Below are 22899 nucleotides of genomic sequence, written 5' to 3' on the forward strand. Positions count from 1 at the left end.
ATAACCCAAATCTTCAGGCAGTTCCTGGCATTTTTTGAGATGGAATGTCAGTTCTCCAAAAAAAAAAAAAAAAAAAAAAAAAAAAAAAAAAAAAAAAAAAGCATCAGCCAGTAAAACGAAAACTCCTCCAGCATCTGCAAACTATCCTCCAGACTCCAGGCAGCTTCTCGACAAGTTACGTTCTTAAGAACTAGTCTTGACCACCAGACTGTTTGCGTTTCCAGATAAATCTATACAGTAAGAGAAACAGAAGGCATGTTATGAGTTGATGTATGAAGACGTGGATATTTATGCCAGATCCTCTAATTCTGAACGCTGAGGTCTCAATTTACAGAGATAAGGAAACAGAACAGCAGGCTGGAGAGATGGCTCAGTGGTTAAGAGCACTGGCTGCTCTTCCAGAGGTCCTGAGTTCAAATCCCAGCTACCACATGGTGACTCACGACCATCCGTAATGTGATCCAATGCCCTCGTCTGGTGTGTCTAAAGACAGCTATAGTGTATATAATAAATAAATAAATCTGGGGGGGGGGGGAAGGAAACAGAACAGCAACGATAAATCTTGTTTTCCACATTTAAGAAAATCAAGCTCTGGGGCTGGGGATTTAGCTCAGTGGTAGAGCGCTTACCTAGGAAGCGCAAGGCCCTGGGTTCGGTCCCCAGCTCCGAAAAAAAGAACCAAAAAAAAAAAAAAAAAAAAAAGAAAATCAAGCTCTATCTGCCCCCCCCCCCCACACACACACACAAAGAAATGTTCTGTCCAGGTCTTAAAAAGCAGCTGGGAGTAGTTCTCATCTCTGATTTGCTTGTGGAAGTCCACACAGCTTCAGGAGACAAAGCCTGAACCCAGACAGATCACCCAGGGCTTATCAACTTTGTGGGTGGTGGTTTTTTGGGGGAAGGGGTGGTGTTTGTTCTTTGTGGGTTTTTGTTGTTGGTTTGTTTTTTAAAACCTCATGGTGCATCTACACTGACTTTCTCTCCATAGCCGATTGCTTAAACCTTGGAAGGACAGATGCCCTGTTTTACAGGGGCCATAATCCATGGATGTAGGCCGGTAACCAAGAGGCCTTTGCAACTCCTCACTCATTCCAGAGGGAAAACTAGAAGATTGCCTTGTAAAACAGCATGGGATTCACCCCCTGATCTCCACGGAATGCTAACTTGGGGAACCTCCCCACCCAGATTCTTAAAATTCATCATGATCCTAGATGGCCCAAATTAGCTCTAGGCTATATGGAATGGGCCAATTGAAGGATATGAAAAGAGAGGGGACCACAGGAAGTGACCCAAATACAGGACTTTAGGTCACACAGGTGTGCCTAGGGGTTGGATTCATCATTCGAAAAGGATCAGGTGTTCCTAGGAAAAACTCTGGTTATATATGCTTTTAAATCTACCTTATCTAGAGATAAAATCTGAGCACATCATCAAGGCTTCTCTGCCATGGCATTTTGTTGATTTCTTCCCGTGAGTGTGCTATCTATGCCTATTCCATAGCACTCGTGGTAGCTCCCAGAACACCCACCTCAAGTCCTATGTAAGTACAGTAGTGACCATCGACAAGCTGTCCTTTAACTATGTGATGGTAAGTGAGCTGTGCTCTATATAAATGAACCATCAAGGGCTAGGGTGGCTCAGCCTCCTCCAGATCTCCAAGAAGCACCTACCTACCTGTTCTTTCTCTCAGGGCCGCATCCTTGACAACGTACAATGAAGGAGCAAGAAGTGATTAGCCGTGGCCTGAGGTGTGGCTCAGTGACAGAGCCATGGCCGAGAAAGGTCTAAGTTTCATCTCCAGCCCTTCAAAAATAACATATATTTTAAAAACCTATTGGAAAACCATAGGAAGATGGCACAGCCTTTAATCCCAGCTCTCAGGAGGCAGAGGCAGGCAGAGTTCTATGACTTCAAAGCCAGCCTGGTCTACATAGCAAGTTCCAGGGTGGATCAACATGAGACTCTGTCTCAAAAACAATAAAGAGATTGGAGGTGCATGGGACTAGTTATGGTGGCTCACACCTGTAACTCCAGCACTTGGAAGACTGAAGCCGGAGGATTGCCTTGAAGAGTAGCCTACGTTATAGAGGAACAGAAACAAAAACAAGAACACAAATAACTCAGCATTAATTTGGGATGGGGGCCTGTTACCTTCTGTCAGTCCAATTTCCCCTCTCAATTCCAGGGAAGGCTCGAAGCTGGGAGACTCGGTGTTACCCATAACTCTAACCCTTCCCAGTCATGTTACTCTGAAAGATCATTACCATGGACTCCAGTGTCCTAACCCAGAATGGGATCCACATCATATGCCAGTCTTAACGAGTGTTTGAGGAAGGCTTAAGAAATAGAGAATCTGTAAAATGGGGCACAGAAGGGTTGGGGAGGCAGAGACGCCTCCCAGTTTGGTCAACAAAGAATGGCTTCTTTGTCCTTGGCTTGGATGTCCCAGCAGCATGTTCTTTCTGCTCCTATTTTCTCATTACCCTGGAGTAACACCTTCACTATGTCTGGCAAGAAGGAAGCATTTGTTACTAACCTGATAATGCACTTTTCAAAACAGGGTAGTCACCCGACAGCATTTTACTGCCTCAGAATCCCACACAATATCTCAAATGAAGTAAAGAAGTATTTAAGTTTTTCCTCACACTTGTTTCCATTTGATTTTTCAAGGGTGAAATGAACAGTTTACCATGTTTTGTGTTTGCTATGGTCTCTCTCTCTCTCTCCCTCCCTCTCTCCTCTCTCTCTCTTCTCTGTTAAAAAGCTGAAGGATTTTTTTCCCCTCCCCGCCTCTGTAGGAGGATAAAAAGAAATCTTTCCCCTGCAATTTACTCTGATTTTTCTCAAAAGTTGGGCAGGAAAGTCAGCATAACTCAGGTGGGATCTAAAATGTTCCCGTGGCATGAGAGTGTGCACCAGAAGGGAAGCCTATAATTTGCGAGCATTCTTTCAGGAAGTTTGTATTCTGTTTTCCAGGGAGCCTTTACTTTCCAAGGAAGTATGATCGACATGCCATTACTGAAGCAGGCCCAGAACATTGTTATGCTTGCCACATCCATCAAGGAAAAATGATCTGTTAAATGAAGCCCTTCTCAGGCGGGCTGAATGGATACCGTGGGTTTCTTAAAGACAAACCACAGTACCCAGGGCAGCTTGCTAGCACGCCGGATCGGGACCTCATCTCACGTTAGTCACAACGCCCCCTCCCCTTGCATCTTACTGACCCGATATTCTAAAAATAAACGTTCTTCCCTTGGAATCTAAGCTCATGGTTTTACTATTGTCTATTAATGTGTTATAAATACCGGTTTATTATTTCACAGGGAGATAGACATGGGAGGAAATATAGGTGGGAAGAAGTTAAGTCCTTGGCGAAACATATTCTGATGTGTTCTGGAATGTTCCTCATTCTTCCTTTATTAGGAAATATTTCCGATACTGTTCATTTGCACAGAGGATACCACAGATAAATTTAAGGCTGGGCTTTTTTTTTTTTTAAGAATAATATCAAAATGGAGGTTTCAGCAGTTTTATGAATTATCAGATAAAACAACAGAATGACATTAAAAAGGTCGTTTTAGGTATTATATTGGCTTGTAAAAGCTTCTAAAGAATCAACTTTTTCAGAACTGATTTCTGGAGAAGCCATTGTCCCCCAAAAGCTCCATCCATATGGTGATCCCGAAAGCTCTCATCTTGGGTGAATACCCGGGGTCAACAGTTACTGACAATTAAAAAAAAATCAATGCAGGCGAAACAAGACCGTCCATTCTCCCCCTTTGTCTTCTTGCTTAACTGTTCACCACGGAGGCCATTTCCACCCCCCCACCCCCCACCCCGTAAACGTAGGGCTAGGATGGGACTCTCAGCCATAAACTTGTATCGTCCGGAAGACACAAAGCCATGGGGCTGGTGCATATGGCCCCCTGCAAGATTTGCATCCCATTAGAGATGAGACTGTGGGTCATATGGGTGGTGTGGTTAACGGGCTTAGTGAAGCTGTTTTGAAGAGGTTAACCCAGCTTGTAGGAAGGATAAACAAACATAACAAACAGCCATTGTTCCCTATTCAGCCTCTACTCTCATACTGAAGGCGAAAGGGTATTGAAGCCTCCGAGGATCAACTTGTGCGTGCCAGAGGACGCCAATGAAGTTTGAAACACCAACAAGCAGAGATTTTGTTTCTCTTCCTCATTAAATCATGAGCTTTTGTGCGGAGAATCTGAACCACTGTTCTTTAAGAAATTAGCAGAATGGGAAGTTAAAAACTCCACACCAACCTTTTCATGACCTACTCAGCAGCGTGGCCGCTCCTCTTAGACAGACACCGCAGGGGAAGGCTGTTCTGTTTATTTAAGTTTGTAAATAGAAAACAGTTGTTTTCTAGTTTCATTTTTTTTCTCCTCCTCCTAGGCCCTTTTGGTGGGTTCTCTTCGTGGCCCCTGGCGCGTGCCCCATCCTGGGCTCTACTTCTCACCCTGATCAGTTCAGTTCCTACAGAAAGCCCTAGGAGGTAGATGCCACCTCATGGCACCAATGCCAGGTCAGAAACCGAGGTTACCACGACCACTATAAATCCCAGTGCGGGGTAGGATGGAGAAAAACCACACTCTGGCTAGCATGAGGTCATTGATGCTTCAGGACAGTGCGCAGGGGCATTCTGGGTAAGAAATATTCAGGTCCCAGGCTACATGTAAAAAAGATCAGGGGGGCACATGTTCTTGCCTCCACCCCAGTTCAGGTAGACCCAAAGCCCGTAGAGGTTGGGCCTCAAACCAGGGCCTCCCTCTGAGGAAGCCCCACCTGCGTGGTGGAAGCCATAGAGACCTCAAGTAAACTAACCCTTAAAAGTGGTATTGAGAACAGGGCCTAGATAGGCCTCTCCCAAGCCACAGCAGCAGTGCCAGGGACTCCTCAGTCCTCATCATGTTAGACTCTCTCCAAGTCATTGTTCCCCAACTTCCTTGTTCACATAAAAACACCCTGTTTGGTTCTGATTTTGCTTTTGAAACATCTTGATATGTAACTCAGGCTAGCATCAAACTCACGAGAGCCCTCCCTCCTGCATCCTCCTCCTCCTCTCAAGTACTGAGATTAAAGCTCACTGTACCCAGCTCAAAACCACTTCATTGGCTAAGCCTTCTCAGACTTCAGCTTGATCATCTTCATCACCAAGAAATATCACTTTAGGTAGGATCACAAGACTGGGGCCCACAGGAGACAAAGATGCCGGCTAATTAAATTGCCCATCGTCTGAGCAGATACAAGGGCCCTCAGAAGAGAGGTGGGTGTCTGCCAGAGTCCTGCGGCCCTCATTCCCCCAGGGAGACAGAATTCTAAAACGTGGAGGAGCTAGGAGGCAGGGATTCACCTCTCTGACCCACACCCCTAGTAAGAAGCAGACAAAGAGAAATACCACCAAGGCTGAGTCTGCTGTAGGGACACAGACATGGGTGATGAGGTGGGAAAGGGGACACAGGAAGGGGACTTGGATGCTCATCAGATTAATTAAAAAACATACCTGTTTATATTTTTGTGTAGCTCATGGCAGCCACTATGCCAGTATCAGCCCCTTGTTATTAATTCTAGGGGGGCTAAATTATGGATAACACTATTAAAACATTATCAGAACTAATGAGAAACAATTACTTAGAAAATGAGCCAAGACAAGATTGAGCTGAGAACATCAGCAGTTGATCTCCGCAGATTAGTTTAATAAATCATCAGGTACGACACAAGACTGACTGGACGGACGGCGAAGCCCAGTCACGGGAAAATGAAATTGCGATTTTTTTTGCATAATTTTTTCATTAATCTCAATAGGACCCGTGTGGTGTGGACTGCTTTATGCTTTTAATACCTTGCCCGAGGGGGGGTGCCCAATAATGTCTTCATTGTTTTACTGAGGTCTTAATGACAATCTGTGACAAACTCATTTTAATGTATAGGGGATTGTATCGGTACAGTCGTGTTTTATTGAAAGGGTAAGGAGAATTCCGGCTGGTTGGGGCACCGCTGGGACCGCAAGTTAGGGACTTTCTTCCCTTGTCTCTGGTTATCCACCAGGCTGCACTGGCCCCCACTGCTCTAGGGACAGGTCGGGAAACAGCGTCCAGGGGATGAAGACTTCAGCGCCTGTAGTTTGAATTTGAAAGTCTTTGATTGCCTGGCATATTTTGCTGAATAAATAGAACCAACCGGGCGGTGTTCCGCTGTCTAAAATAGAAGTCATTATCTCCAGGAACACCTTTGCACTCAATAGTTTTGTGGGAGTTGGGGAAACTGACTTTCTCTCGGGGCTATGGAATTTTCTCAGTTGCCTCTGGGAGAGGAGAGAATGTGGGCTCCCCCATCCGCCCCTCTAGTTTTCTTTCTTCCTCTTTGTTTTTCAGGACAGTCTACTTTTAGAGCTTGCATTTATTTTGCGATCTGAATCCTCTGTGTTTTTAGTTTTTAGTTTTATTCCCCTTTAGTGCTAGGAAAGCGATGGGAGGAACAAAACCAGTCATAAGATTTTTTTTTTCCCCTCACGAATATTAATACTAGCGTTGGTCACCGGACGGGTCTGTAAAAGCAGGACTTGGGAACACTGCCCTCTCTCGGGAGGGCCCCCTGCAAGGCCTCCACTTTGCAATTTAGGGGAAGTAATTACCTGACCCTAACATTGAAATGCAAAAGCCTAACTCTTCTTTCTTCCCAGCCTCTGTTTTCAACTGGGGCCAGAGGAGGGTGACTAAGTCAGCGACCGAAATGGGACGGAAATTACTTTTTAGTACCTGTAAAACTTGCGCAGTGGGACCCGGCAGTTTGTCCTGGTTCTGTGGTGGGTGACTTTTGTCGTTGGTGGCCACGGTTTGTTTAGATTCTAGTAATTATTTGACACCCCCACCTCCTTCAGAATCCGTAAAGATAAGCCAGAAACAAAGCAAGCGCTGGGAAGGCACCAAAGTCCTTCTGGACACGCAGTTTGTGGCGATCTACTCAGTTTCGTCTAAGCAGGTTATTTATGTTTTTCGGGGACTATGTAACTGTGTCCTTTTTACACACACACACACACACACACACACACAAATTTCCTTTCTTTTTTCATTGTGACTGACCAGCTGGGTTTTCCTTCGCTCCTTCCGACGGGAAGAGCAAGACAAGCATGGAACCCGCGTTCCGCTTAGGAAGGAGACGTGCCCAAACAGTCAGGAAACGCATGTGGATGTTCTGTCCCGTGCCACCCACCTCAAGTAACAGCGTGCGGGCGTCCCCCTGGAGCAGAGACCAGGCCTTGGGCACGTTTCGGAGGCTGCTGCCCTTCCCTGCGCGATGACTTACACCGGTCGAGCAGTGGGGCACAGCGGCTGGCCAAGCCAGGCCTGGGCCACAGTTGGGGGAATCCCTGTGGCCCAGTGGCCAGGACTGCGGGCCTCCCGGATCCCGCGAGCCTGTCGCGCAGCCAGGCTGTAATGGTGCGAGATCAAAGGCTGCCCGTGTCCCCGCGGAGCCCGGGACAATCCTTCGCCTTTGTGCCCGGTTGCTAGGAGCCGAAGAAACTAAGAGAAAGTGTCAGGAGCGTGTTAATCAGACTCGTTACAGTGTAACAATAACGTCTTTCTCGGGGCTCCTGGGCCCCCGCGCACCCCGTGCACAGGCCGGACACCTGCGCGGGGGCCCATAGCCGGTCCTGGGGACCCGTCGCCCGGGTGTGTCACTAACATCGAAGTTGGCTCCTGGGCCATGCATAAAGACGAATTCTGGGGAAGCCTCCAAATGCCAGGCAAGTCGGGCGAGTCCTGATGTCCTGGATCTGAGTTCCACTCCCTAAAGATGACCGACCGATCTGTAGGCCAGAGGAAGATAAGGATCTAATGCCTAGCCAGCTTCCTGGTTAACATTCCCCCAGATGCTGCAAGCAACTTTGTGGATGTCTTTGCACATCTGTGAGAGAAAACTACAAATTCTAATCCCCAGGGTAAGAAAATAGCAGAACTGAGTAAATATATCCTCCTCACGAATATTTAAATTCATACTCGGCCAACACCTGTTGAGTTCACTGGGTGGCAGACAACTGTCCAAAAGTCACAGAGCTATCCACAGATGACGTCTCTTTAAATTGGAATACCCGTGGCGCACGCCTATAGGCCCAGGACTTGGGAAGCAGAGGCAGGTGGGACCTGTTAGCTCGAGGCCAACCTGGTCTACATAGTGAGTTCCGCATTAGCTAAGTCTACATAGTAAGGCCTTGTTTCAAAAAAAAAAAAAAAAAGCTGTTGGATGCTCAGAAAGGGACAAACCCTTTAGTATATATAATGTTATATACTAGAACACTCACATTAGTTATAAGAACAGAATTAAGAATTTAAACTGCTCCCTGACAGGCTGTTATCCAAAGGGGGCCTCCTCCCTCTCTGAGAAGGGGAAGGGGGAATGGAGGAGGGATTTTGAGGGTGGGACTGGGAGGAGAGAAGGTGGGGGATCTTTGGGATGTAAAGTGAATAAATTAATGAAAGAAAAAAAAAGAATTTAAATCGTTGCCAGCCGGTGGTGGCACATGCACTCAGAAGGCAGAGGCAGGCCCATCAGTTGGGTTCAAGGCCAACCTGGTCTACAGAGCAAGGTCCAGGATAGCCAGGGCTACGCAGATAAACCCTGTCTCGAAACCCACCACCATCCACAACAACAAAACCAACCAACCAACAAAACCCAGAATTATTTAAAATGTTTGGAAATCCAGCAATCCATACTCTAACCTTGGAGGACAGGCTCTGCAGTGTGGGAACCCTGAGGTCTGAGGTCAGCCCTTCTGTAGTATGCACATGGTCTCACAGACTTGCCCAGAGGCCCTGCCAGTTGCTGATCTGAAGACCAGGCTATGCACAGGTAACTGCAGAGCTGTGCTCAGCCACAGCTAGAGATTGGCCAAGGTGAGGTGACTTTCTCATAGGTGACCTCTTAGTTGGAAACAGAACCAGACTTCTAGACCAGAACCATAGCACACTAAGTTAAATGAAAGCTGGCAACCTCTTAAGACACCACATGGAACTCAGTCACCACAGAGGAGTCTCCGTCAGTCTCAGCCAATTTTGGAAGAGGAGGTGTGGAGACAGTGTCTGTCTGAAGCCCCGTGTGGCTTGGAACTTCCTCTGTAGATCAGGCTTAAAGATTGAGATCCACCTGCCTGCCACCACTGGGGTTAGAGGCTCTGCCGTGCCTGCCTTCCCCTCTCCCCCAACAATTCTTACATTCTTGTAGGTTCCTCATAGGCATACCAAACAAAAACAGAAAAGGGACATGTTTCCTAGGTTAGGATCTTGGGGTATGGGAGGAGCTCTAGGGGGGAAAACTTCATTATTCGAATAACAACAACAAAGAGGCAAAAGATGGTTTGGCCCATAAAAACCCTTACCCCCCCCCCCCGCCTGATCTGGGACCTACCTGATGGGAGGAGAGAACCAACTCCTGCAAGTTGTCCTCTGACACACACACACACAAGGAATAAGAGCAAAAGAAAATAATGTTTAAAGAAAGAAATGCAAGAGGAGACAAACTCTGTGGGCCAGCCAATCTATCTGTTGAGGTTGGGAAGCAGTGAAGACTAGCTGGATTTTTTTCTTTTCTTTTTTCTTAAGGATGTCTAACTGGTTTAACCCAGTTTTGTTTTTGATTTTTGATTTTTTATTTTTTGTCTTAAACAATGAACTAATTTGCCTTCGTTATTTAGATACATAATTAGCATCACAAAGACAAGGAATGTTCTGCTGCCTTCTGGAGGCTCCTTGTGGTGTCTTCAGAGGAATACCCTGGGCATCCAGCTTTGTATCCCCTAAGCATCAGAGGACAGAAGGGGCAAGCCGGTGTGAGTGATTTTTCTGTAGAGGAGGGTGAATGGATGGCTCGTCTTATAAAAGCGCTTGCTAAGCAACCCAGATAACCAGAGTTAGATTCCTGGAACCTACTGGAACCACACACACACTAAACCCAGATACAGTGATAGGCATCTGTAATCTTAGAACTTCTTTGGCTAAGCTCGAGGTGCAAACCAGAGAAATGGGGAAGCTGGAGTAGAAAGTGAAAGTGGCTAATGTCTAATACGTGGTACAGGGGCAGAAACCAGAAAGACTGCCTCAGTAAGGTTACAGGCAAGAGCCCAGAGTAATCCTCAGACCTCCATGGATGAGTGCACGAGTGTACACACACACACACACACACACACACACACACACACACACACACACAGTGAGAGAGAGGTGCCATTAACAGTTTAAACTCCATCACAGAGTTACCAGGAATGCCTGTAGTGCCTGTAGGTTAAGAATGCTATGGTGCTTCTCCCAGGCCTGAGACAACATTGGCTGCACTGTGTGTGCAGCACTGGCCTCTCTAACTGCAGGGACCTTTTTTGAAGTCCTTTTCAATCACCCTCAAAGACTCCTAAGCTTCCCAGACATGCCTGTCTATGAGGTCTCCTCAGCCCCTCAGGGGGCTATTGGTCTGCCCCTCTCCCAGTACGTTGTACTGGACTGTTACTAGAAGACTTACTTAGGTGCACATGTCCTCACATAGTACACACATTGGACATTGCCATGCCCTTTGGAACACTTTCTGCCTCCGTTCCTCACCCCTAGTTATGAGCTCCATAGGCAGTGTATTTGCTAAAACTAAGACTCGGATCTCTCCCCCATCAGTTAGCACTCTGGTCCTGGCTTTCTCTCTAGTCAGTTAAGTTACACTCACACTGGATATTTATCCTCCAAGTCTCAGTTTCTTCAACTACTCAAAAACAAATAACAGCAAAAATCCGCACCTGGTCCCAACCAAGTGTTGCCATGGAAATATGCACCATGAAAGTGGCCCTTTTGAAGATTCCCCCATTTAACCAGCTGAGGAGACATGGCCTTCAGCTACCAGCACCGAGCTGTATGGCCCAAGGCCTCACCATCCCACCCATAAGGAAGGAGCCTTAAAGGAAGGAAGGACAGAAGGAAGGAAGGAATCTTACATTTGCATGTGTACGAGCTGTGTTAGGGCAAGCATCCTCCACTCTTCTTCCTGTGCAGAAGGTCTTTGTTGTTACTTCGAGAAGGGGTCTCACTATGTAGCCAACTGGCTCACAATTCACTATGTGGAACACGCTGGTCTTAAACGCTCAGTGAGTGATCTTCCTACTTCTGCCTCCCCAATGGATTTACAGGGGTGCTTTAATTTCTACTAATGAACCTGGTTTTCTCCTTTGCTTCTCTATCCGTTGACGAAAAGATATGTTCTGGCAGGAAAATACATTCAACTGGCAACTTCCAAGTGCGTTTCGAAAGAGCCTTGTGGCACTGCTGGCAATCTCCTAGATCTGCTGGTAGACTACAGAGATCTCTCTCAATGTCAGATGTTTGACTATAAACTTAAAAATCCCATCAGTTTGTCCAAGCCCATAGAGAGAAACTGAAGCCCTAAGGGTCTTAGGTACTAGTCCTAGCTGAAAGGAGGCCACCATTCACAGAGAGATATAGGATACCAGGGACACTTGCGTATTTGTTGATTTGCTCAAGGCCGTACTATAGGGAGAACCATACCTAGGACAAGTCCGCAAATCGCCTGAAAAATCACACACTCCCAACTCAGACTCACAATTTCTTGCTAAACATCTCTTCTCATCTCCCAGAAAGAATACACACAAGAGTGGAGGCTTCCTTCTCTATCACAGAGTCCTTCCAACATTCAGTAAAGATGTCTGTCTGAGCCCATCTCGTTTCAAATGGATGTCATTCAAAAAACAGGCAGGAAACTCGATCCTCCTAAAACAGCCCTGCCTTCTGCAGGGTTTGCCACCCGGATGGAGCTGAACTGCTAGAGAATGTCTTCAGTCTAGAAACAGAGTCCTGGAAGAGAGACCATCTCAGGACTCAGACTCCAAGGACAGACAGAGGAGGCATTACCCAGCTGTGCTGCTCCTGGCCTGGCAGACCCCTGCCATCTCTGAGTATTTAAAGTGGGCTTGCTCTTCTTCCTTAGAATTTTTACTTTCTCTTCTCTGGCCCACCCACCTTCAGAGTCCCAAAAGCACGTTGGACAAGAGGAACAAAGGAAAATTAGGCAACCCCATGCCCAATCTGAGTCCATGCTTTGGACGTGATTCCAGCTCAAGGAATATCCCACAATCCTTCATTTACTGTGAACTTGGCAATGACTGCATATCACGCCCATTTTTCTGGAGAGACCCTCTCAAGTGCAGGGGATAGATAGCTAATGCTGTACTTTGGGAACCAAAGGAGAAATGACAATGAGACCACTAATTATTCAGTAAATTAAATGAGGCTGCTCTTCCTAATGTGGTACATCCACTCATGCTGTCTTCATGGAAAGGCAGCATCGCTCAAACTCCATGTAGGAATTTCAGAACACAGCAGATTGGTTATGGGCTCATAATGCTTTAGGAAAGGCTATCTGAGAGGGCCTCATGAGGCTCATGTGGGAGCCTAGAAAGATGCTAAGGAACAGTCAGATTAACTTTATAGAAACCTTCTTTATCTCTATAAAATTATATAATGCAAAATTTATATTTTTAATGTATAACTTATGAAGGTATATGTTTATATCAAGCTTATGAAATTTGGTTTCCATCTTAACTTTATTCCTTTTGCCAGTGAACAGTACCAGAAACAGTAACAAATGACTATTGTGAAAACTGATTATTTTCAAATTGTGATAAACATTATATTTTAGGATGGTGCTCCACAAGCTCATTCTAATAACTCTGCCTCATGAAACCTCTCTCTCTCTCTCTCACACACACACACACGGACGTGTACATGCACACACATGCACACAAACCTTCACCTGCACCAGTCTTTGTATCATGTAAGACATTTCAAAATGTAAAAATGTATTATGAAAATATTGAAATATTAAAGGGTAAATATGTTCAAATTTAACTGGCAAGAGAATTTGTCATGCATTTGCAAGTAGTGTCTATGAAAACCAGTGTATTTTAAAGAGATCTGTACAAAAGCTTCCCCTGGTCTTTCTCCTGCTTCCTTCTTGCAGGGCAGATGTGTTTGATTAGTGCTCAGAAAAGAGTATGTTTTCATAGGCCTCCAGTGTGGCGTTCATAAAAACTCTGATGGTTGTAGGACAGCACCCTCTTTTTCTTTCCTTCTTTCTTTTTTTCTTTTTTTTTTTTTTGAATTTTAAAAACTTGTCTCCCTTTTACTCTTTTATTTTCTTTCAACAAAACAAAGACAGAAGACCCGCTTTAAGAAATTTTATACATTCTCACAGAGCCCCAGTTTGTTGACCTTCAGGCCATGGAGTAAAACCTTTCTTTCAAGTCAAGCATTCCCCATTGGGAAGCACTCCAGCTTTTTCTTTTTATGAGGAATTTTAACTGCTGGACTTAATTTAATTATTGTATTTTGTACATACTCCCAGAAGCCCTGGGGCATGAGCTTTGCTTTCTTCCAAACTTTCAAATAAATATCTTTAGAAATGTGTGTTTCTGTCAGCAATGGCACTCTTGATTTGATTTCTGATGCAGATCCCAAACGTGGGTCTTTCTGTTTCCTGCCTCCTGCATTTTCTACCTCAGCACCCTCTGCTGCTACAGCCAACCCTAAGCACACAGAGGAATGCCACCATTCTAGAAGCGGGCACCTAGGCTTCATTAGAAAATAAAATCCACCTCCAAAGCTGAGCAACATTGAAACATGATTTTCCAGGCAGACACTGACGGGGAGTGAGGGTGTGCTGGCCTGCCCTGCCTGCATACATACATGCACACACACACACACACACACACACACACACACACACACACACACACACACACACACCATGCAAGGCATTGCCATCCCAAAGTGACAGCAATTCTTCTCACTAATTTTTTTTTTTTTTTTTTTTTTTTGGATACAGGTTCCTGCTCTTTAGGGCTGGCCTCGACTCATGACAATCCTCCTGCCTCAGCCTCCCAAATGCTGAGATTACAGACTTCTATAGGCTTGTGGACCATGCACTTCTTGTCTGTCTGTCTCCAGCGTACAAAGTTCTACTTGGTTCTTCTGAGCTCCTAAGTTTTCTTCTGGAAATCAAAAACTTTTAAGACAACTTTTTCATTTCCAAGGGCAAAAAGGAAATCTTTTGTTTTGTGACAGACTTAAAAACTCACTTAAGATTATTAAAATGTGGGAAAAACATAGACTCCTAAGACTTGGCCAAAATACTTTGTAGGACTAATGAAGTAGATTTGAGACTTCTGTGACCTCTGGATCTTGTGAGGTTTTTCCAATAGATTAATAATAGTTTTTAGGTTTTTTTTTTAAATATTAGGAGTAGAGTAGATTTTCTTATTATTTGTATTTAAGTTTTCAATTATTTAAATCACAGCACCTGCTGTTTCAGCTGCACAGGACACTGAAGCAGGATACTGCTTCTGGGGCAATATCATATGACCCCCGTAGTAGTATTCATTGTTTTGTTTTTAATTCTGCTAGTCTTTTACATATATTGATCTCTGGGTCTCATTATTGTCTCATGAAATAAAGTTCCAGTCAGCTTTCACTCTGCAAACTGCAGAGATAAATAACCCAATCAACTACAGAGCCTTCAACGATAAAATGTAGTTTCTGTGTTAGAAGCAACAAGACTTGAACTTCATCGGTTCCGTAATTAAGTTTGGGGCCACAGGAGCGGGTCTCAGTCGTGGGTGAGTTGAACAGCTCCTCTCACTGACCTGAGCTTTAGTTTCATGCACATCCAGCTTCACATGCCAGGCTGGTTAGAGAAGGGATCCGAACCTTGGAGTTTTCCTGTCTCTTGACACACGTGTGCGTGTACCGGTGAGGTACACACTGGTATGGAATGAATTTCCCAGAAAAGAAAGCGTGGCTCCTTTGGTGACATGGCCGTACATCAGAACTCATATTCTAGGTGTAGTTGTCTCCTATACCCAAACAACACACAGTGCCTGAACTGAAGCCATCAGACTGCTAGGACTGACTGCCAAGGAGAAACCTCAGCTGTCGGACTGGAGGGTCTCGGGTTACTTAGTGTCTGAAGTTGCTGCACCCAGCAGACTTGGGAGCGTCTTAGTAAAAAGCACAGGGAACCTTACTTTTTTTCCCTTTCTTCTGGCCACCTTCTCCTAAGCTCACTCACACATTGACTTGTGGTCACTAAGAGAAGGGTGAGGGGGCTCTTCAGTGCCTTATTTATACTGACTACAGTCCTGGGCCTGAGGCCAAAGATTCCCTTTGGTCACTCCTTCCCCAGCTGGGAGCTTTGAATATTTTTTTTAGAGTATACTTTCACTCCTTCAGCAAACACCTTTGGAGGTTCTGTTCCGTACCAGAGGTAAGACGTGGGTGCGGCTGACCTGGGGGCAGGTGTTTTGGAAGAGGCCAGGACTTCTGTGTGAGCGTAATTCGGTCCGCAGTGAAAGCCTGTATTCTCTTCAGGCTTTTCTTATGTTAATCTTCCTCTACTCCTTCCTGCCAGCCTTCATTGTCTTTTAAAACAAACATGCAAATTAGCCAAGGGCCTAGATCCATCATAAAGGGGTTGGGGTGGTGCTGAAGAGGCCAGGGGGAAAAAAGGAAGGGATTTAATTGTATATAGGAATGTGGCTATTCAAGAGAAAAAGTTCCTGAAAGGTCAGAAATGCCTAACGGTAAGGAGAAATGCTGGAAGACCTTGTTGTTCATGGCGGGCCTCAGTTTCGCTATCCAGTAGGACAATGACAATCTCATAAGCTGGGTTGACTATAGCAAAGTACCTTAAAGTGGCAGGAAAGTGGGATCCAGTCCCTGCGGGTTTTTAGAGCAGTTCAGATCCTCAGTAGTGACAGAGAGGGACTGGAGAGATGGTTCAGCTGTTGAGAGCACCGATTACTCTTCCAGAGGTCCCGAGTTCAATTCCTGCCACATGGTTGTTTACAACTAACTGTCTGTAGCGGGATCCGATCCCCTTTTCTGATGCGTCTGAAGACAGCTATAGTGTACTCATATACGTAAAATAAATAATTCTTAGTTTTAGAAAGTGACAGAGAAATAGAAAAGAAAGTCCAGGGGAGATTGCGTGACAGAAACTCGTAGCTGGGCAAGGTGGCTCAGGCAGGCGGGTCTCTGTGTGTTTGAAGCCACCCTGATCTTCATCGTGAATTTCAGGAAGCTGGAGCTAAGTAGTGAGACCCTTGTCTCCAAAAATCCAAAGCCAAAACAAAAACAAACAAATCCAAGAAACAAGAGTAGGAAAGAAATTCTGAAAGGTCCCTGCTCTGTCTCTCCCAAGAACTCCTTCTAGGGTCCTGTGTATGACTTGTTTTATTTTGTTTTTAAAGATTATTTATTATATACACTGTCACTGTCTTCAGACATAACAGAAGAGGGCATCAGATCTCACTATAGATGGTTGTGAGCCACCATGTGGTTTCCTGGGAATTGAACTCAGGACCTCTGGAAGAACAGTCAGTGCTCTTAACCACTAAGCCATCTCTCTAGCCCATGTGTGTGTCATGCTAGTTGTGGAATCATTTCCACTTCCAGGCCAAGGGTGCACTGTCCTCACGTCCAAATGCCTGCAGCTTCTCACGTGAGGAACAGAGATGAAACTCAGGCAGGAAGCCAGAGAGCCTCCACCCACTGACCACCCTCCCTTGAAGTGCCCTGGGTGGGGATGATCTCTAAACATGCAGTAGAGAGGGCTGAGAGAGGCTGTGGGGTAGGTGAGAAAGAATATGCAGAGCAGGCAAGTGCTGACCTCACTTCTCCCTGTGGTGAGCTTAGGAAGTTGGAATTCAACCAGAAAGTTTATTTGCTTTCCTCAATGAACCTAGTGGGTGTGGTCAAGTTTTGTTGAATGAGTGAATCAATACATTGAACTCTGGGCCTGGGGTAAAGGTGTTTGCATTCAAGACTGATGACCTGAGACCCATTTAGTAGAAGGAGAGAACAGATTCCTCTGACCTCCACACGTAAGCAAAGGAGAAAGTTCGGTGCTTAAGTTACTCACTTTTACTCACATCAGTCACCCAACTCCTAGAATACATAAATGCCCCGCCCCTGAGAGGGTGCCTATGCAGAAGGTCCCCTTGGCCTCCCTGTGGCAGAAAGAGTGTGGCTTCTCACGTAGTCTGCTAAAGTCTGACCTTGATAAGGCCACATTCCTTTAATTAAAAGGAATCGATATACAATATGATATTGTACATTACATACATATAATATATGCACGCGTGTTTTTCCTGCACATGCGTGTGTGCACCACGTGTTCTTGGTGCCCATGAAGGTCAAAAGAGGGCATCCCATCCCTGGAACTGGAGTTATTGAAGGCTATGTGCTGGAAAGTGAACTGGAGTCCTTGGCAAGGGCAACAAACGCTCTTAACTGCTGAGCCATCTCTCCAGCTCCCCCCACCCACCACCACATTCCTTTAGAGATAAAGCAGCTCATCCTCTCTGGATTGAGCAGGATTCTGTATGACAATGCATGCCTCAGCTCTGTCTATCCACCAGGTCCAGGACCCCTCACTAGGGTCTGCAATTGGTCCTGTGACTGGGAAACTCCAATTTGAGCCACCATTGTCTCCACTCAAATACAGGTGATGCCTGGTCATTTGCTCATATGCTTGGGTAGAGGAAGGGTGGTAAGAGGAGAGGAGGGTTAGTGATGAAGGGGTGGTGACATTTCATCACACACCATGCCAGGAGGGACATGGAGAGAGGGTACAAAGTAGACCGGGGTCACACAGTGAACAGGGTCTTCTCAGTTCTGGAATTCATTACCTCAATAGGCTTCTCAGACAAGATTAGACCTGGTGCACACACACCCTGCCCACTCGACTCTGCCTCCTCCCTCTGATTCTGCTACCTTCTCTGATTCTGCCTCCTCCCTCTGACTCTATCTCCTTCCTCTAACTCAAACTCCTCCCTTTGTCTCTGCCTTCTCTTTCTGACTCTGTTTCCTCCTTCTGACTCTGCCTCCTCCCTCTGACTCTCCTCTCTGACCCTGCCTCCTCCCTCTATACTGTTTCCTGCTTTGATCAGGTCCTGCCCTGCTATCAACTGGTTATGGCAATCTCCCACTATATTGTCCCACTTTCTCTTCTAAAGAAATTGGTCCTATATCCTTGAAAGTCAGCACATGGCCAAACACAGAAAACTGGTCCATAGGTGATATTTGTTGGTCTCACAGGGACAATTAGCTGGGTGCCTACTCTTCTCCCTACCTGAGCTGTGGTGGGTGTGACTTTAGTCATCTGGTCAAGAATGGCTGAGACAAACCCCTAGCAGAGTTTGGCCTGGGCAGCTTCTCCTTCCCTGGTGGCTGCTGGTTATCAAGCATGTATATGCTCTTCATGTGAAAGATCTGTGGACATTTCCACAATAGACAGCTCTTCCCAAGGCTACAAGTCACTTGGGAAACCAGAGTGTGAAACTGTCAATCAGAAAGGCAAACCCACACTCATCTCCATAAAGGGCCAAGCACATTCTCTTTTAATTGCTCCACATAAGCTTCCTGAGTGACCCGGACAGTACCCTCAGCAGTAGCTTCCCAAGCATTTCCAGCCCCTTATTGCCTGCAGGTATGTGGGCTGTGACATAAATTGACACACCTTTGCACAGGGCAGAGCACTGAAGCACGTGGTTTCACGTGCACACAATGTTTCTCATCACATACACTCCATGACTTGTGCACAAAATTAAATTTTCTGATTAAAATCTACATCACTGGGCAACCATGTTGCCAGCATTTCGCTGATAGAGATACTCTTGCAATGGCAGCAAGGGAAACTGGCCATCATAGATTAGAACCTCGCTTCACTACTAGTTCACAGAGCTGAAAGCTTTACTGAACATGTACTGCCCTTTCAATACAATCCTCACAGGGCAAAACTGGCCACTGAGTCACCATTGGTCAGACTCCTGTAGCCAGGATGGGTCTGTTGAATCATTGAGCTGCAGGGTGTAAAAGGCTAAACAAGGACCAAAATAAATGTGCATAGTTACCTGCTGTCTTCTAATTTAAAACAATGTGTTTTTTTTTCATAAGGCATTATCACTTGAGAGAGGAACTAAAGGAAGAAATTCTAGATATTCCAGCCCACAGGTCCCAGTATGCTGGCAGCTTTTCCTGGTATGGACCTATATGTTGCACTTAGTACCTGTTCATTCACAGCAAGGCTTATAAAAACCCAGGCACCCTGCACAGTATGTTACATTGAGATGGTGAAGATAATCACAAGTGCAGAAGGTGAAACCCAAAATGGTGTCGGTTGACTTTGATTTGTGGTTATATCCTAAGAAGATGTACTCTCAGAATAGCAAAGATTGGCTCTCCGTTTTTCACCTCACTGAAGTTAACTGTTACAAGTAAACCTTTTTGGAGAGCAACATCAGCCAGGCACTCAACAATCGCAACAGTTTATCTCAGTGGCGGTTGGTTTTAATTGTCCGCTTTACACAGTCTGGGATCACCTGGGAAGAACCACTGAGTGATGGATTGTCAAGATCTGGTTGGCCTGTGGGTGTGTCTGTAGGGGGACTGTTTTAATTACATCCGTTAATTGATGTGGGGGAGACCCAGCCCACTGTGGGTGGTCTCATTCCTTGTGTGTGGGTCCTGGACTATAAATGAGTGGAAGACAGTAAGCTAAGCAGTGGGCATGAGTACACTCATTCTCTCTTTGCTCTTGGCTGCTTCAAGCGCCTGCTGCCTGGATTCCCCAGCAGTAACAGACTGTACCCTGACATTGTGAACTAAACTTGATCCTTTCTCCCTTAAGTTGCTGTTTGTCAGTGTAATTAACAAATGTAAGAGTTAGGTATATTTGAATAGCATTCCAACTTTCTGTTCTCTCTTCTCTCACACAGTCTAGAATTGTATGGTTTTCACAACTCTAAAGTACACTTTTCCTACACGGTCAAAGAAAAGTGGGAAAGAGAAAAGACAAATATGTCTTCTTTTCTCTTACGTCCTACCAATTCTGTCCATTTAGAGACAATAAAACCAGTTGCATTCATTTTGTTTGTTCCTTCCTTTACTCATTCATTCAACAGACATGTCATGAATTTCCAAGGTGCTAAGAACTAGACCATCACCCCTCTTTTGCTAGTCTGGGGAGTCCAGCAGAAGTTCTGGCTTCACTTGCTTCTGATATAGGGTTTAAAAATCTCAAAGTAAGTGATACCTATCCTTTCCTTCCTTGTCTCTCTTCCTGCTTTCCACATACTTATTGGTGCCTGGGCGCCTGCCTGTCTTTACAGGCTGTATTATCCAGAGAACCCTCCCTCCTGTGCCTCTACTTCCTTTACCGATTGCCTAGAACATGTTCAACCTCCTCGGCTACCTAGAAAAGGCTCTACCGTTTCCCATCTTGACTACTTAAAGAACCTTTTACCTCCTCTTGTTTTTACCCAAACTGTGCCTAAATGTTTGCTTTAGGCTGCCGTGGGTTCTCTGAATTACCGCTAGTCACTTCTGCAAGAGACACACAAGTTAGGTGTGATGGTGTGCACTTACAACCTTAACACTCAGGAAGCTGAGGCTGGAGAATCATGAGTTTGAGGCCTTGGGCAACTTAGAGAGTGTCAAGATAAAGTTTTATTTCAAAAGGAAAATGAAAGAAGACAGTTGTGCGTGTGGCTCAGCAGTGATGGCATAGATTTGACCATCTCAGGGGGAAACTGAGGCAAGCAGGGAGGGGGAAAGTGAAGCAACTGCAGTTATATCTCAGCAGGACTGCTCCCAACCTGCGGAGAGCCATGTAAAATCGACTTCATTATAATGGCGAATTTCATTAGTCTTGCAAATTTGCTGCCTCCCACCATGAATCTGATTTTCTTTCTGCATCTCAGAAGATCCATAGTAAACCATATTCCCGGGACCCCTACCCTTTCTGGAAATTCCAAATTTACCCCTCTGCCTTAAGTCATGATAAAAACAAAAGATTCTTTTTTGTTTGTTTGTTTTTAAAAACAAAAACAAAAAAATAGGAATAGGGAAAAAAAGAAAACCTACCCCCTGCTCCAAAGACATGCATGTCTTTCCCCCAGAGCTTTCAATCACCCTGTAAACCCATGTTTTGGCCCTGGAATAATAAACTGACTCTCAATTCCTTACTTTATTTGTGACTTCTTTCTTTGATAGGGACAAGAATGTAGAAACACTGGATAAGAGTCTCAATCAGGGGCTGGGGATTTAGCTCAGTGGTAGAGCGCTTACCTAGGAAGCGCAAGGCCCTGGGTTCTGTCCCCAGCTCCGGAAAAAAGAACCAAAAAAAAAAAAAAAAAAAAAAAGTCTCAATCAACTTTCCCCAACCCAAGACAGGGTTTTTCTGTGTAGCCCTGGCTGTCCTGGAACTAGCTTTGTAGACCAGGCTGGTCTCAGACTCAGAGATCTGCCTGTCCCTGCCCCAGCCCTGCCCCTAAGTGCTAGGATTAAAGGCATATAACACCACCACCCAGCTTCCAGCCACTCTGTTTTTGAAACCTACCCAACTTTTTTACCTGGAGTAACAGTAGAGCACTTGCCTAAGATGTATAAGCCTCCAGGTTTTTGATCTTTACCACCACCACCACCACCTCCCCACTCCTACCCTACAAAATGTCAGTGACAGGACATTGATAAAGTCCAGACTTAATAAGGCTGGCATGGCAATAAGGTGTGTGTGTGTGTGTGTGTGTGTGTGTGTGTGTGTGTGTGTGTGTGTAGTTCCTCTTAGATAAAGAGATGTTCTAGAGACCAGTGGCACTGATGCCATCAGGCCTTGCCACTTCCCAGTGCCTACAGCCAGGACTTACAGAGCATCCCTTGATGACCAAGACTAGAAGATAGGGAGCCCCTGACACGTGAGTAACATGGACAGAGATCTCTAAGGAGATGAAAATCCTAAACTCTCAGGAAAAGGAACACTCCCAGACAAATAACTGCAGCGGCTAAATCTCCTTCCTCTTTCCTCCCTAGTCTTGATAGTCTAGATGTTCTTAATGGGGTTTCTGAGGGTCAGAGACTTTAGTGTCCTCTGCTCTTAGGTGTGTAAGAGATTTCTGGAGCAAACAAACAAAATCCCCCCGCTAGCATGCCAGAACTGTTAGCATCGACACAGTTACTAAGGTACACTCCCATCCCTTAGGAGAAGACTTTATTCCCTACCCAAATCTCAGGAGAGTTTTCCTGTTCTGCTACCCTGAAATGTGGCGACACTGGCCATCACTGGTTCTCCCAAAAGGAATGCCGAGTTCAGTCTTTGATGGCTACTCTTTCCCATCATAGATATTTGAGGGTTTCAGGTAAACCAGAATAGCCCAGAGGACAACCTGCCTCCCCTGAGCCAGGATTGGGTGGGCAGCACCCATCAATCAAGGGAGAAGAGGATCTGGTGGATGGACTGCCACTTTACTTGTCTTCCCTGACTGCTGACCTCCATCTGTCTGTCTCCCTGACATGGAGGCATGGCTCCGTTCCTTGTACATGTCCTGCCCTTTCTGAGGTCTAGGTCTCTCGTTGGGATTGGCACACAGCAGAAGACAACACAATACTGCCTACTTCTAGCACTCCGTTTTGCTGATGGACTTCAAGGAACCCAACATGAGCTGGAAGGAGATGGAAATCATTTGGAAATGTGGAATCAGTTCCCTCAAAGGTATCCTGTGCCAAGGTACTCCGTTCCCACTGGCAAATAATTTGTTATGAAATTGGTTAAACACACATCAACCCAGGAGATCTTTGATAAGGCTGACCTCCAGGCTGTGTTTTGTACCAAGACTGAGCTTTGATAGATGTGAGATTAAATTCACAGAAGTCCCACATTCTTCCAGAAAATCCCAGGGCTTTGCCCCTCAGCCACCATTGAGCCTTTTGAGATCTGATTTTCGTTTTGGTTCCAAAGTCATCGGGACGGCCTTTATCCTTGTCTTGTTCTGGTTATATG

The 22899-nt window shown here is 45.5% G+C and overlaps 1 protein-coding gene and 1 long non-coding RNA gene across 5 annotated transcripts in view; one reads left to right on the forward strand and one right to left on the reverse strand.

Annotated features, from left to right (window-relative positions):
* The window catches only part of Clybl (citramalyl-CoA lyase), a 223492-nt gene extending 220228 nt beyond the window's left edge, over window positions 1-3264 (forward strand). For all 4 annotated transcript variants that reach the window (XM_087585907.1, XM_087585908.1, XM_087585909.1 and 1 more), the window contains 1 exon segment: window positions 2977-3264. In XM_087585907.1, coding sequence (XP_087442033.1) covers window positions 2977-3072 — 96 coding nt within the window. In that variant the 3' untranslated portion in view covers window positions 3073-3264.
* Window positions 1-22899, reverse strand: part of LOC120097095 (uncharacterized) — an 85447-nt gene that overhangs the window by 34979 nt on the left and 27569 nt on the right. The window lies entirely within an intron of this gene.

This window comes from Rattus norvegicus, chromosome 15 (genome assembly GCF_021556685.1).
Source record: "Rattus norvegicus strain SHRSP/BbbUtx chromosome 15, alternate assembly SHRSP_T2T, whole genome shotgun sequence".
Taxonomy (NCBI): Eukaryota; Metazoa; Chordata; class Mammalia; order Rodentia; family Muridae; genus Rattus; species Rattus norvegicus.